The 16,720-nt window shown below is 43.0% G+C and overlaps 1 protein-coding gene across 1 annotated transcript in view; it reads left to right on the forward strand.

The window, feature by feature from the left end:
* The first annotated feature begins 1,292 nt into the window (after window positions 1–1,292).
* The window catches only part of cdh5 (cadherin 5), a 32,832-nt gene continuing 17,404 nt past the window's right edge, over window positions 1,293–16,720 (forward strand). Inside the window, exons 1-7 of the mRNA XM_061691002.1 lie at window positions 1,293–1,655; window positions 10,548–10,792; window positions 11,111–11,390; window positions 12,095–12,217; window positions 12,616–12,783; window positions 13,462–13,640; window positions 16,403–16,516. Coding sequence (XP_061546986.1) covers window positions 10,556–10,792; window positions 11,111–11,390; window positions 12,095–12,217; window positions 12,616–12,783; window positions 13,462–13,640; window positions 16,403–16,516 — 1,101 coding nt within the window. The 5' untranslated portion in view covers window positions 1,293–1,655; window positions 10,548–10,555. The remainder of the gene's footprint in view (window positions 1,656–10,547; window positions 10,793–11,110; window positions 11,391–12,094; window positions 12,218–12,615; window positions 12,784–13,461; window positions 13,641–16,402; window positions 16,517–16,720) is intronic.

Consider the following 16,720-nt stretch of genomic DNA (forward strand, 5'->3'; position numbering starts at 1 on the left):
CTTTATATATCGATTTATCAGAAGCTTTTGACATTGTTTCTCATCGCATTTGGATTGATACCCTTTTACGGGTGGTTCTAAGCCATAATATGGTTTAGAAGCTACTTCATAGGTCACACACAGACTGTTAGGGGTTTTGATGTTGTCTCTGATCTCATCACCTTGGAAAAGGGGCTCCCACAGGGTTCAATTTTAGGACCACTTCTCTTTCTTTTTATATGAAAATAACATCTGTGATAAATCAAATCACTCCCAGTATCATATGTGGGCGCAGGGTAGTCTATCGACAGTTTTCTGTTTGTAATTGTACCGCCGCCCTGCGCTGCACTGTGACTGGCCACTCTGCATTTTGGGGGTGTGGTTTAGCCAAAGATCAAAGTCAATTGGCCCGAGATGGGTCAAATGATATGTCACTCACTTGGACTATTTCTTTGAAGACCACTCTCGGGAAGAAAGCGTGTTGCGTATGACGAAAAGGTTTAAGGAAAACAACGACAATTAGACGTGTACTTATCCACTCTGGGTGGTTTCAAAGTCAATGTTTGTTTTCCCCTCTTTTCCTTTTTTTTTACCCGACGGCACACAAGGTGACAATTTAAGCGAAGAAAAAATTGTCTGGGGGGGAACAAGGAGGAGTGAGACAGACACAGAGAGAGCTATTTTACTAGAAAATGCACACACACACACACACGCATAGATGCACACGCAAACACCCGTGCAGTCAAGCACACACACGTACTCGGACATTTTCCTCCACACACGCAGGGACACACACACACACACACACACATTCACGCACACGTTCACACACAATCAATAACAACCAAAACACACACACACACAAGAGCACACCTAACACACACACGGCCCAAAACACTGACTTCTGTGTGAGCGTGTGATATTATTATAATAGTGCGTGTGTGTGTGTGTGTGTGTGTGTGTGTGTGTGCGTGTAGGGCGTCGCTCTTCTCATCTCATTTAGCGGCGTAGACAAGATCTGTCTCACACACACGCGCGTATGGCCGCCTCATGTGGTGAAATCTGTGAGGATGATCCCCAATAACCTGTTTAACTTAATCCTTATCGCAAACACATGAATAATAAATCCACTCCCCCACTCCCCTCCCTCTTCCACTCTCTCACCTCACTCTCCGTCACCCTCCCTCCTTCCTCGCATCCCTTCGTCTCTCTCTCTTTCTCACACAGTCGCTCCATCGTCTCTACCAAGTGCACCCCCCCCCCCCTCCCCCAAAAAAAGCTCCCTGTTCCTGCGTCGGCTGCTTGGTGGTGGCCGTGGTGGTCTTTCCCTCCAGGACAGGAAGAGGAACAGTAGCACTGAACTGGACACAATAACAGGAAGAGGAAGTGGGCAGTGACCTTTCTTTCTTTTTCTTTTTTTTCGAAAAAAATTTGAGGGGAGGACAAGGAGGAGGAGAACCTGTTGGTGCTCCCAAATTTTTCCTCGAGTTGTTCTCTGGAAGTGTGTTGAGAGCCGCATCATCAATTCACTCGGAGGATTCAGAGTTTGGGAAGGAACAAAATAAATTCGACGGACACTTGCAGAGAGAAACGCTACGGAATCAGCAAAGATTCACAAAGGATTCGCGAGGGTTTCGGCAAGGATTTGGTGGTTTCGGACGCTTCGGCACTGAGAGGTAAGCGTTTGATTCCGCTCGCGGGACACTTCATTAGGTACACCTGCATAGTCTGTCCGTAGTCGATGTGAAAATTCTGCCTTTGATATTTGATGATATTATGATAGTCACCAAAGGTAATATCGCGAGACAGGCACAAAGTGATAACTGCATTCAGAAGACACTTCATTAGGTACCACCTGCACAATCTAATGACAATAATCAGAAAATTTGATTTCCCGCAATCACATAAAAGTCAAAAATCTCAACTTTTGCCATATGATATTATTACAATACATTGCTTGCGAAATAAACCGAAAAAAAAAAAAAAAAGAAAAAAAAAAAAAAAAAAGGAGAGACAAATCGAATTAATATCTGCCGTTTGTTGTGAAGCTTGCAAGCTACCATTCGGGCTCGTAAATTCAATTTTTGCTCGCAACTCAAGACAAAAATGGGATCTCGTAAAACTCTCTTGAGTTGAGGTACCACTGCCGCTCCCTGGGGCCACAGATGCCACCTGATGGCGCCAAATCAACATATTCATCTTAGACATGGCTTTGGCCTGTAGCATAAAACAGTAAACAGATGAGATTTTCAGAGATTAACAGAGTTTAGGTTCCCTAACAAAATGTGCATATAGGTGTATTTGAGAATGCCGTACCACAAATATGTGTGGGGTTCACTGGAATCACACTGCAGGAATTTTTTCACCCACGTCAGACAGTTTTATATTTGGTCTTGTTGCTCTTGGGAACCGTTCATTTTCTCACCTGATTGTCAAAGCAGGCGCTTGGTTTTAGGTCGTTTGTCGCCATCTCCCAAAACAGGAAGTTTTAAATCATCTTCCAATTGCAATATTGGCACATTTGATTTGTTTTGCTTTTTCCTCCGCCCCGTCCGTGGATTTGCATCCCGGAGGGAGACGGAGGTGATTTGATTTGTTGTTTCGCTGCGTCGGAAGCCACCCGTGCAACTAAAGCCACTGGTCTAATTCCTGGAGAGGCAAAGAGGGGGGGGGGAAATCTGGGGAAATCCTTTGGGTGCCATCTGGGAGACTTGGTCGTCCCAGCGTTACACACACGCGCGGGCATGATTAGAGGCATTCATTCATTCATTCAGATGGATGTCAGAGTGCTTGACAAGCTGTCCAGATGCGACGATGGCGGCTGGGCCCAAGTCACTCGGTGATTGCTTCAGGAAAGATCGACTTTGATTTAGATTGACATTTTATACAACAACAACAACAGGACAACAACTATAACAATAATAATAATAATAATAATAATAAACGACCAAATGAGAAAATAACTAAGTAATTTATCAATTCAATACATTCATAGCAAAAATAATGTAAAATATTTATAATAAAAAACTGGTATTATACTTATATACTAACATTTTTAATTAAAAATTAAATTAAATTAAAATAAAAAATTACATTTAAATTTAAATTTACAAATACTCTCTCATTTTAAATTTGACGATTGTTCCAAAAAAGCTGCGACAGGGGCAACAAAACACTGGGAAAGTTGTGGAATGCTAAAAAAAACAAACAAAAAACAAACACTTGTTTGGAACATTCCACAGGTGAACAAGAATGGAAACGGGTGAGTGTCATGATTGGGTATAAAAGGAGCATCCCTGAAAGGCTCAGTTGTTCGCAAGTAAGGCTGGGGCAAGGTTCATTACTTTGTGAACAACTGCGTGAGCAAATAGTCCAGCAGTTTAAGAACAACGTTTCTCAATGGACAATCGTAAGGAATTTAGGGATTTCATCAGCTACGGTCCATAATATCATCAAGAGATTCAGAGAATCTGGAGAAAACTGCACGTAAGCGGCAAGGCCGAAAAGCAACACTGAATGCCCTTGACCTCCGACCCCTCAGGTGGCATTGCATGAAAAAAACGGCATCGTAGTGGAAAGGATATTGCCACGTGGGCTCAGGAACACTTCAGAAAACCATTGTCAGTTAACACCGTTCGTCGCTACATCTACAAATGCGAGTTAAATCTCTACCATGCAAAGCGAAAGCCAAATAATATAGCAACAACACTCAGAAACCCCGCCAGCTTCTCTGGTCTCGAGTTCATCTGAGACGGACTGACGCAACGTGGAAATGTGTGAGGTAGTCTGACGAGTCCACATTTCATGTAGTTTATGGAAATGATGGACTTGGTGTCCTCTGGCCCAAAGGGGTAAAGGACCATACGGATTGTTATCAGCGCAAAGTTCAAAAGCCAGCAACTGTGATAGTATGGGGGGGGGGGGGGGGGGGTTGTGCCCATTGCATGGGTATCTTGCACATCTGTGAATGCACCATTAATGCTGAATGGTACATAAAGGTTTTGGAGCAGCATATGCTGGCATCCAAGTAACGTGTATTTAAGGAACGTCCCTGCTTATTTCAACAAGACAATGCCGAGCCACTTTCTGCACGTGTTACAACAGTGCGGCCTCGCAGTAAAAGAGTACGAGTACTAGACTGGTCTTCCAGCAGTTCAGAGCTGTCTCCCATTGAAAATGGGTGGTGCACTATGAAGCGCAAATTACGGAGACCCCAGACTGTTGAGCAATCGAAGTTGTACACCAAGCAAGAATAGGAAACAATTTCACCGACAAAGCTTCAACAATTCATATCCTAAGTTCCCAAATGCTTATTGTGTGTGTTGTTAAAAGGAAAGGTGATGTAATACAGTGGTAAACATTTCTCTTTTTCAGAACGTGTTGCTGGGATCAAACTCAAAATGGGTGAATATTTGCAAAAAACAACAACAACAACAAAGTTGATCAGTTTGAACATAAAATATCTCATCTTTGTAGTGTATTCAATTGAATATAAAAAGGATTTACAAATCACTGTATTCAGAGTTTATTTTCATTTTACACAATGTCCCAAATTCATTGAAATTGGGGATTGTACATGGAATTCTTAAATCTTACTTCAAAAGAAAAACAAATGATTGCAATGGGTTCCCTGTCGACGGTGACCCCACACTATAGAACCGCACACCGGATGAATGTGTTCAGTTAACTGAGCAACATGACAAGTGTAACAGGTGTGGAATTTGACAGGGATCAAGGAGCATTTACGCTAAACTACTCCAAACTTGTAGAAGTTGAATGACATCCATTCAATGGCGGAAAGTACGTCGAAAGATGGACATCATGCTCGCCACCATTTCGCACACCAAAAATGTGCAATTCCATTCATGCGCCGTAATTGGCCTCCATTAAAAGCTGACGGTCAATTACGCTCCTATGACGGGCGGCTATTAGTGTCACACCGAACGACGCCGACATCGCCGCCGATAACCTCCGTGCACTCGTCCGACGTGACATGAGAGCACTCTAAATGTGTGGATTTGTGTGTGCGTGTGTGTGTGTGTGTGTGTGTACGCGCGCATCCGGGTGTGATTCGCAGGCAGACAAATTGTTAGAAGCTGCTATGTGATTAAACCTGTTTTAATCTCAACACACACACACAGTGGCGATTGTACGTGGTCAAAAGTGGAGTTGTGCAGCTTTTACAACTATTAAGAAGAACAACAAAAATATTCACATTTGATTGGATTTTCTTTGCAGCAAAGTTACACCGCAGTTATGGAATATAAAGTCTATATTAAATTTATAAAGGTGATGTAAGTATTTTTGCCAAGTCACAAAACTGCTGTAGAGTTGCACCAACTACTGGCAAGGAAGACTTAATGTCATTTTTAGCTGGTATCGGCAGCCTCGTGAAAAAATATGTGGTTACTACTTGGCAGATTTCACCTATTGCGGCGGCGGTCCGGAAATTGGGATTACCGTACATCAATCATTTGCGAGCCATTTAAGTGAAATTGGATCATTTCTTGCAGCGCGCCTGATGATCATCCACAGCCACACCCGAATGAAGATACCTCCCTCATCGGTAGTGAAGTAAATAAACATCATTTGTGAATGAAATCGTTTTCGACTGCGCCGAAGAACATGTCAAGTGACAAAGTTCTGTCTGGTTTTGTTCGCTGGATTAGCGAAAAGTAGGTCAGCGTCGTCTGCCACTCACTCTGGCAGCAAGAACTGAAAGCGTGTTGTCGTCGCGGTTGCCTGCTCGCGCGCACGAGCGCACGCGGCGGCGGCGGCAGCCCGCGGACAACGCTCAGATGTAATTACCGATATTCCTGGAACTTATTTATTCTTTTTGCGCCTCTGTGGTAAATAAGGTGAGGAGGGTGTTTTGTTTTTTTTTGTACTTGAAATTAATGAGACTATAATCACCGCACAGAAAGTGTTAAAAAAAAACAAAAAAATAGCTGGCGTGACAGCACAGGTGCAAAATCTTTCATTGTTACCATAGATACCCACAGAACATCCTACGAATGATTTTCTTATTTATAGTTTGAGCAACAACTTCGTAAGAACTGCGTCAAAAAGTTAACTACGGCAGTGCATTAAAACTGCACTATTACTCAAATACAGTGACGAGCTGCATATTCGCTAGGTGCCAAGTAACTATGTGGAAGTTAGTTGAACAGCTTCATTTTGACATAAATGCTGCTTTGCTCCCATCTTATGGCATCTTGGTGTAAGGAACCATGTCGAAGTGAGTTGAGTAGCTGCATTGAGAAAAAAAAGTTGTGCTTTGCCACAATTTTGTGGCATCTTGGTGCCAAGGAACTATGTTCAAGTGAGTTGAGGAGCTTCTTTCAGAATTAGAATTTTGGAGGGGGGGGGGGGGGGTGGTGTCAACACTGGCTTCCAGTCAGCTTTCAAATGGATTTTAAAGTTCTGCTACTGGTCTTTAAACCACGAAACGGTTTAGGTCCTGAATACATGCATGAAATGCTTATGGGATATAAACCCAGTCGGGCTCTGAGATGGACAGACTCGGGTCGAATAGCGGAGCACAGAGTCCAAAGCAACCATGGTGAAGCAGCATTTGGCTCTTATGCTGCACACAAATGGAATAAGTTGCCAACAGAAGTGACGTCAGCCCCAAGTGTGCATGTTTTTAAGTCCAGGTGCAAAACTCTTCTCTTTTTCCCCATGCTTTTAAGAGCATTTCCACTTTTAAAGGATATATGCTGTTTCAATTGAACTTGATTTTTTTTCCCCTCATTGTTTTAAATGTTTATGTTTTTTTTTCTTTGTTTTGAAATGCTTTTAATCATGTAAAGCCCATTGAGTTACCTTGTGAAATGCGCTATGGAAATAAATTTGCTTTGCTTTCTGAAGTTCCATTCAAAACTTCATTTAAAATACGTCCATTTACTTATTATTACTTATTCCAATAACTTGTGTTTGAAATTCTACTAAATTCTGGTGAGAAAAAAACTAAGTTGAAACTAATCTGATCTAATCTTACACTAAATTCCATCACAAACGTATTCAAATAACCTAATATATTTCTACTGATTTCAATGATTATTTTATATGAGATTCTACTACATTCTGGGAAGAAAAAGTTATTAAAACTAATCTTATCTCGTCTTTATTTCAGTCATTGGTTTCTGACATCACAGTAAATTGCATTACAAACATATTCAAATAACATAAAATATGTAAAATTATCTAATAATTACTATGATCTTTTTTGGGGGAGGGCGGGGGGGGGGGGGGGATTCTACTAAATTCCGCTGAAAGAAAGCTTCTTTCCAAATCCTGCCAGATGGAGTCAACCACAGTATAACCCAACCGAACGAAAGTGAATAATAAGCTTCCATGTGAACAAGACAGAGGAAGACGACGAGCGACGGGAAGATGACGAGTGCGCGACAAGACAGATGACGTGCAGGGCGAAAAGCGGGAGAATGAAGATGGAAGAAGGATGGAGCAAGCGCACGTCTTTTTTCCACAGCTGGAAAAGCAGGAAGGGAGTGTTCTCCTGCGCTAAGGACCGCCGTTCATTAGGCACGTTTTCCCAAAAGGCTTTGTGTTTACACTTCCTGTCGCTGATTAAAGGGAATGGCTAAAACCCCTGGAAAAAAAAAAAAAAAAAAAAACACCTTTTAATGGATAACATACTGTAACTGGCCTCATATGCTGCACCGAATCAGAGTCAAGTATGAAGATCATGTGGATCTATTTCAAAAGCAATACGTCACATAATATATTCAAAAATATACCAGCTACTATCCAATGCAACATTATATTGACATTGAAAATGTGAATTCTTTCATTTTCCCCTTTAACAATACAGTTGAACAGCAATAAATTAGGGCATCGCTGAAAGCGTCACTGTGGTTCAATTCTAAAAGTGAAACTCGTATTAATTCACTTGAGACAACGGGAACATTGTTTTTATATATCATTTTGATGAGGACAGTTTACAGCTAGCAAAAAAAAAAAAATAATAAAATAAAAATCAGATTTCAGTGTGAGAAAAATATTTCTTTGCACTTCTGAAATGAACGTGTTCTATTCTGCGAATCATAACGTTATATGAACTCTGCCCAAGTGACCATAAAGAAAAGGTCATCTTGCTCCTGTCGCCTTGTGTCTCTCTCTGATACCATAATATTACAAAACATGTTAAGTTTGGTGATGCCAGTTGCGTCAAGATAACCATAAATCAAGTTTGTACGAGTGAGTTGACTTTGGGAAAAAAGTTCGGCACGTTTTTGCATGCAAGCATTTATCACATTGTCGCTCATTTTCCCTCAAAATAATCGTCCTGCTTCTTGTCTATTATTTGTCCCGCGACGTTCGCCATCTCAAGAAATTACAATAAGGCATAAGAAACATTCCAAATGATTTTCAAATGATTTTCAACTTCTGAAAAGTATTTTGCAACATGTCAGTGAATCTATATGAGTTTCACTTTTGGAATTGAGCTACCGAAATACATGAACTTTTCTACCATATTCCATTTTTGTTTAGATACACCTGCAATTGAACCTCAAGTTTATATCAATATATATTTTCCTGTGTCATTTACAGTTCAAAGATTCACCTTAATATGCTCGTATTCATATACAACCTCACTTTAATGGTGTTTTTTTTTTGGTCAGGGTAAGAATAGTTTCGGTGTAATTTAATGTCCTTCATCCGTGGACTATTTGCAGTAAAAGAAACTGTTGTCATAACAGCCACTTTATCGACAACAAAAAGAGAGACCTTGAACGCAGCGCCGTGTTATTTTCCAATATTTTGAAAAGTCCCATGAATAACAGTCGGCACGCTGCAGTAAATGAGATGAATACATTATGGAGGAAAACAATTTAGCCGTCTCCAATTTCACTCAGCAAATACTGCAAGAAAAAAAGAAAAACCCATCACATTTCCATTTTAATTAATTTAGCAGTGAAAGAATACAAAAGGCTGGCAGACAAAAAGGAGGACAAATGAAAAGTGGCGGTTGGCGTCTTTGTTTGAGCTGATTTACGGACGAGAGGTCACGTCGGGTCTCCGCAATGCGAGATTAGGCCATTAGAGGGAGGGCGGCCCGGTAATCCCCGCATCCTAATCCCGCTTTCTCCCTGAACGCCGCTAATGGCTGACAGACAATAAGACGCCATAATCTATCCGGCGGGACGCTCGCTGATAGACGTACAGTACACATGGACAACTCTTGGATACGTTGCTAATGTTGGCACACAAAGGGAGACAGTGGCGAGCGAGCGGGGGGATCGCAAGGGAGGTTGAGGGGGATAGAAGAGAAGACGGTGGGTGAGACAGAGGGGAGTCAGAGTGGGAGACGGAGGCGGATCGTTGGGGAGGCATTGGGGGAGACATTGTGGGAGGACGGAGGTGACATGGAAGGGGATCGAGACAATGGGGTGACGGGGGAAGTAAATTCATGGCAATAGAGGGGAGATAGTGGGGGAGAAAAGGGGAGACGGATGGGTGAGAACAAGGGGGCTGACGGGTTAAGTGAGGCTAAGCGGGAGAAATGAAGGGACCGAGTGGGGGAGAGTCTGAGACTGAGGCTCGATGATCGATGGCTTACCTGAGGTCATCCCCGGGAGGAAACCGACCGGGGGTGAGATTAAGGGGGGAGAGAAGGGAGTGAGGATGGGGACAAATCGATGGGTTGCATGAGGGTGAGATGCGGTGAGGACGCTCAGAGTGAGACTGAAGCCAAGACTGTTGTCAGCGACAATGAGATTGAGTTGCAACTCTCGCTGTCACCTTCAAGGAACCCCCCCCCCCCCCCCCCCCCCTCACTCTCAACCGTAGTCTCCCCCCTGGATTGTCACCCTCAATCTCACCCTCAGTGTGCCCCCCCCCCCCCCCCTCACACTCACACCTCATTGTCACCCATCAATTTCTCTCATATCCTCAACCTGCTCCCCCCCTCCCCCCCCTTAGTCTCCTCCTGGGGGTAACTCTCAGGCAACCAATAAGCCCCCTTTCATTTTCACCCCAGTCCCTCCCAAAACACGCAATGACCTCCCCACTCCTTACTCTTTATGCCCCCTCCCACACACTCTGGTTTGAACTGCGTTCTTAAGGTATTTTTGGGATTGGGGGTGTTTTAGTATCAGGGCGTTCACACCATGAAGTCAGTCATCAGGAATGTTGACTTTTTTTATCGCCGAGGTTGCTGCCAGATGACGTCAAGCACGTTGAACTTTTCCCCGACATGCTTCGTCACGTGCTTTTAGCGCTTCTTCCAGTTATCTTCCCAAGCGAGAACAAGAAATGTTGGAAAATGTCAAACCGTCGCTTGCTAAGTGTCCGATAAAGGCGACTACGTCCTGAGTGCTCGGTTAAAAGCGGGCTGGCATGTTTAATAAATCCCCCCGCGGCCCGCAGAGTGAAATGCTTTCAGCGCGGGGGTCCTAAATGTTCCACTGGGGTCCCATTTCTGAGGAGCTTTAAGAGTCCTGGTCGTCCACGATAGGCCGACCAGGACTCTCGGGTAGTGTGGGCACAGCTGATAAGTGGTTTTAATGTCACACTCTTCTTCTTCCTTTTCCTCACTTCCTCAGTCCAGATCATGGCTTTGCTCCGGCTATGGACCGAGGGGCTTATTCTGGCCGTCTTGGCTTGGTCCGTCTCGCCCGGCGTTTCTCAGGACTCTGCAGTGGGATCGGGGCGGCGGCGAGGAGTCGCCGAGGAAATTGTGCGCAAGGAGAGCCACCCCGTCCTGTCGCGGAAGAAGCGAGAGTGGATTTGGAATTCGCTTTACGTGGAAGAGGAGAAACCGGCTCCCATTCCCTACAAGATCGGCCAGGTAAACCACAAATGACAATTGAACACTCAAATTAGCAGCATCGCCTGCTGGTTTGTTAGCAGAATTCAATGACAACAATAAGGAAGAATCCAAAGAAAAAGCAATTCAATTTTGGTGCCTCGTGCCAGTACAGGTGTTACAATATGGCCAAATATAACTGAACTGGGTCGATGGGTTTCACATAAATAAAGGGGGAATTCCTACAAATTTGGCACCGATTGGCTACAGAATTGAAAAAATATCTTTTATTTTTTTTTTTTGAGTTTGGTGGAAGTTTTTCGTAGGGATTATACACACTGTTTCCCCATTTTTTTCCAGCTCAAGTCCAGTCAGAGAGTTGAGGTGAAGCGGTTTAAAATCGAGGGCGAAGGCGCCGACGGGATCTTCAGCGTGGACCTCAAGGGCGACCTGTTTGTCAGCAAGTCTCTGGACCGCGAGGAGAAGAGCGCGTACCACCTGACCGCCAGGATGTACGACGGCAACAACAAACTCATCGAGGACTCGGGAGACTTCGTGGTCCAGGTGACCGACATCAACGACAACCGCCCCGTCTTCCCGAAAACTTACAACGGATCCATCATGGAGAGGTCTACCATAGGTACGTATAGTTATACAACTTAATAATTTATAACTACTCTACTACTAGTAGTAGTACTACATCAGTTTAACAGTGCATTATACTGACAGATACTTCAGAAAGCAATTTGAAAAAAAGAAAAAAGATTTTTTAAATATTTTGTTGACATTTTTATCATTATTGAAGAGGTGAAAATGTGTGCCGTGGTCTGACGAATCCACATTTCAAATTGTTTTTGGAAATCATGGGCGTGGTGTCCTCCGGGCCAAAGAGGAAAAAGACCATCTGGATTGTTATCAGCGCAAAGTTAAAAAAAGAGCATCTGTGATTAGTATGGGGGTGTGTTAGTGTCCAGTGGCCATGGCATGGGTAACTTGCACATCTGTGAAGGCACCATTCATGCAGAAAGGTACTTACAGCTTTTGGAACAAAATATGCTGCCATCCAAGCAACATTTTGTTAAGGAATGTCCCTGTTTATTTCAGCAAGACAGTGCCAAGCCACATTCTGCATGTCTTAATAATATATTTTTGGGAGAAAAAAACAATTCTAATATGACGAAAATAATGGCCCATTATAAAAAGACACAAAATATGACAAGAATAATGTCCATTTTGTCTTGTTTAACAGGAATAACACATATATATATATATATATATATATATATATATTAAGTTTCAGTCGTACGAGAATATGTTGAGCAGGTTATTAACTTGCCTCCACAGGAACTAAAGTGATCGAAGTGAGGGCGACGGACGCCGACGACCCCACCACCGCTAACGGCGAGCTACGCTACTCTCTGACGCCCGACGGCGACCTGTCTGCCTTTGAAATCGACAGCATCACAGGTTTTCATTCTCTCTTTCGCGTCTTTTCGAAGTCCAATCTGATTCAGAATAGACCTTTTCACCATGACGTCACACGAATTCCGGGTGGCGACTGCAACTATGGCACCACGACTAAACTACCCCTAAAACAAGAGTGATAAAAAAATATATAGAAATAAGATTTAAACAAAAACCTTTGTCGATGACAAAGCAGTTGGCTACGTTAGCTTGACTGTTGTGATTACCGTAGATGGACCTGTGATCTGTGAATACTTAGATTATATTTTGTATGAATAGCTTCCTATTTCATTTGATCTTCAGTCAAATCTGTTCTCAGAATTACAGTTAGGACCTGATAAGTTTTCTACTTTTTCAGTACTTCAGCGTAGCATGTGTCACAAACAGATGTGTGTGTCCAGGTATGATTAGCTGCAAGGTGAGCACTCTGGATCGCGAGACTAAGAGTCAGTACGTGGCGGTGGTCCGGGCTCAGGACATGAGAGGAATGGCGTCCGGCAGCACGGCCACGACTTCCGTCACCGTCAGCGTCACCGACACCAACGACAACATCGCCTCCTTCACCAGCCGTAAGGAAGCACGCCGCACGGACGACGGCACATTTCTTGGATAAAAAGTCAATTGAACTCCCATAATAGTCCTACATCTTGTAATATTATTTACTACTTTAATCTTAAAATTAATCGTAAAATTACACCACTTCTCTTTTTTTTTTTATCAAGAAAAATCCTACTTACTGTCAATTTTGTAATTTTCCTACATAAGAAAAAAAAACTACCGGTATTTAAATCTTGTACTTTTTTTTTCAAGAAATACTACTTTATCCTTATAGTATTATACCTCTTTTCTCCCCCCAAAATTTTAATATTGGTATTTTTGAAAACAAAAATGATTATTAATCTTGTAATATTAAAAATTCATTTCTTAAAAACATGTATTCTTCATTTTTTTATACATCTATTACCTTGAGAAAACACTACTTACATTTTTATAATATTACAACTTCTTTTCTAAAAGAAAAACACAACTTTTTCCTTGCAAGATTGTGAATTTATCCCTGTGCCATGTTTATGTATTTTGCTCCTTTCTAGCATGGCCTAATACATGGTTGCAAATAAAATAATTGCTCATTTTTGCGCATTTGTGTAAAGTAAACACGACGGTTTGGCACAAAACACACTTTTAAGCATCCCGGCGACGCATTGCTATCTTTAACCACACTTGATGGCGTTGTGTTTGTTCCATAGGGACGTACGAGCTGCAGGTTCGGGAGGACCACGAGCTGAACGCGAGGATCGGCACTTTGAAGCTGGAAGATCGAGATCAGATCCAAAACAAAGAGCCCGTCTTCTCTCTGCCCGCCGACAACAAAATCTTCTACGTGGAACTCGGCCCCAGCAAGGACGGCATCCTCATGCTCGGACAGGTAATACACCTTTTGGAAAACAGTCAGTCAAACCTTGCCAGTGAGTGAATCACTATTTGTGAACACAACTCAGTGCAACTCCACTGTGGATTTCCCCAAAATATCAATGACTGCTTACCTATGATGGGTTTTATGATATTTTTGACAGAGCTTGGTCGATTTAGCGAACTTCACAACGTTCGGCCACCATTAGCTCGCAGGGCAAGTACAGATATCTGTTGTGTTTTGGGCTGGCCGCGAACGATGAACCGCAATATACGCTGTATATGCTGTAGTATTCAATTTTGTTTTACACCAGGTACCGCCGGAAAAAAAATACTTTGTCGTATATTTAACAGTATTGTAAGACATTGTAAAATGGTCAGAGATTGAACATTAACACTGTGCTTAAAGTGTGTGGTGTGTTTTTTGGACATACTTGGCAAATAAAGATGATTCCGATTCTGATTCAATTAAATGATTGCACTTAAAAGTTAAATACAACTGAGCTGCACTTAGGGAGTGATTCATTCACATGCCACTAGAGGGAGCCCACTTTGAGAATCACGAGTTGAGGTTAATTTTTAGGGCAAGGGGAGGGGTCTACTATTTTCGAATTTGGTCCCGAACCCCCCATGAACGGCGAGGCTCGACTATGGTGTGACATTTAAGCGTCCTTTTATCCTCGGCTGACTCCAGGCGCATAAATAGAACGCGGCATCGGCGCATGAAAGAACATCCGAGAGCAAAAAAGAACATAAGCATCCGAGGCAAGAGGCACACTTTTAAATGCCCTCGCACGCGTTTACACTTTGATAAATAACAATGTGCGGCATTGCCCGTCTGCTGAGTGGCGATATTTCAACGCTTGCGAGCGTTCAGATAAAGTATTTAAGAGACATCACAGAGCACGAAATGCATTCCAACGGCGTGGAACGGGAAGCCCGGTCCTCCGGCTCTGCGGCCCGTCTAGTCTGCGATGGGGCGCACGCTCGTTAGAGGTGTTTACAAGTCGCCTTTGGAAGTCCTCGTTAGCGGGAATAATCCAGTTAGCGGCACGCTCGCGTCTACCTGTTCGCAGATAAAAAACGCGCGAAGAGAACGAACGGTAAGCCGCCTTTAATACCCGCGGGAACAGAAGACGGGAATGGGAGGAATGTGCCGCTTCGTGCGGGATGTTTGTTGACATCAAAGTGGCAGCGCAACGCAAGAAGTCAACTGTATGGGCGAAAGTATTGGGACATTCCACAGACAGCAGGGATTGACAAATATGATTTACAACCACTTTTTTTTTTCTTGAAAAAAAAATATCGCTCTGAATCCAGACCACACGTCGTTTCACTAAAAACAAATGCTTCTCCAATCTAGTAATTTTCAATACTTTCATTTTGTAATATTACACATTTTTTGTATTGAGAAAATGCTACTGTTGTCGAATATTTCAAAGATATCTAAAAAAAAAAATACTTTCATCAAGCAGTGTTACCACTTTTTTCTTCTTATTATTACTTACTTAATCTTGTAATATTACAAGATTCACCCACTACATCAATGTTGTAATGTTGTCTACGGCTACTTTTCCTTGAAAAAAATACTTGAATCAAATATTATGAATACTTTTCTACCTAAATCTAGTAACACCCGTTGGCCGCTCTTCCCGTGGGCTCACCACCTGCGGGAGGAGCCATAGGGGTCGGGTGCATTGTGAGCTGGGCGGCGGCCGAAGGCAGGGACCTCGGCGATCCGATCCCCGGCTGCAGAAGCTGGCTCTAGGGACGTGCAACGTCATTCTCTGGCAGGGAAGGAGCCCGAGCTGGTGTGCGAGGTCAAGAAGTTCCGACTAGATATAGTCGCCTCCACACACACGTTGGGCTCTCCTATCTCTGGGGTTGAGGTCACCTCGGTGGCAAGGCCCCGGGGGTGGAGGAGATTCGCCCGGAGTTCCTAAAGGCTCTGGATGTTGTGGCTGTCCTGGTTGACACGCCTCTGCAACATCGCGTGGACATTGGGGACAGTGCCTCTGGATTGGCAGATTGGGGTGGTGGAGGGTGTGTTCCAACTACAGGCGGATCGCACTCCTCAGTCTATTCAGGGGTGCTGAAGAGGAGGGTCCGTCAGGAAGTCAAATCTCAGATTCAGGAGGAGCATTGTGGTTTTCGTCCTGGCCGTGGAACAGCGGACCAGTGGACCAGCTCTACACCCTCGGCAGGGTCCTCGAGGGTGCATGGGAGTTTGCCCAACCAGCCTACATGTGTTTTGTGGACTTGGTGAAGGCGTTCGACTGTGTCCCTCGGGGATTTAAAGGACTTCCTTTAAATCCTATAATATTACCACTTTTTTTCCCCTAAAATAGTACGATTTTAATCTTGGAATGTTATGACTTTCCTTTTTAAAACAAATATTCCATAAACCCTGTAAAATTACCACTTTTTTCCTAAATGAAAACTACTGCTTCAATCTTGTTGGTTACAACTACAATGTTCATCTTTACTTATGAATTTTTAATCTTTGAAACCATACCGCGTTAATGATCACAACTATATATAGACACAAACATCACTTTAATTTTGGAAGAAATACTTTTTTGAGGGGAAATTACTTTAATCTTGTAAATTACAATGTTTTTCCTGAAAAAAGTCACCACGTTTTAATCTTGCAAAATTACAAAAAAAAAAAAAAAGACTACTTCTTGAATCTTCTTGAATTATACTACTTTAATTCTTTATTTGACCTCTATATACCTTTGTGTTGTATGTTTTGTTCGTCCCTTGGGTGATATTCAGGCTCTGGACTACGAGACAAGAAACAGCTACTCGTTCAGCCTGCAGGTGCGGGAAAACTTGCGAAACTTGCGCTTTCCCGCCGACAACGTGGCTACCGCCGTCACCTCAGCACAGGTAAATCAAATAACTACGCGGATAATTTGTTTGTTTGCCCCTAATACGTGTTTTTTCTTTCTTTTCTCTCTCACGTGTACAAATCAGCACCCAAACATTTGATATTCACCATACAGCTGTTTTGGTTTGAGAACTTTGGATGTGCCAAAGTCTACTGGTCTCAGTCTCGGTCCCAGCACTGTCAAACAAGCTCCATTGCAATTT

Source organism: Phycodurus eques, chromosome 11 (assembly GCF_024500275.1).
Source record: "Phycodurus eques isolate BA_2022a chromosome 11, UOR_Pequ_1.1, whole genome shotgun sequence".
Classification (NCBI taxonomy): domain Eukaryota; kingdom Metazoa; phylum Chordata; class Actinopteri; order Syngnathiformes; family Syngnathidae; genus Phycodurus; species Phycodurus eques.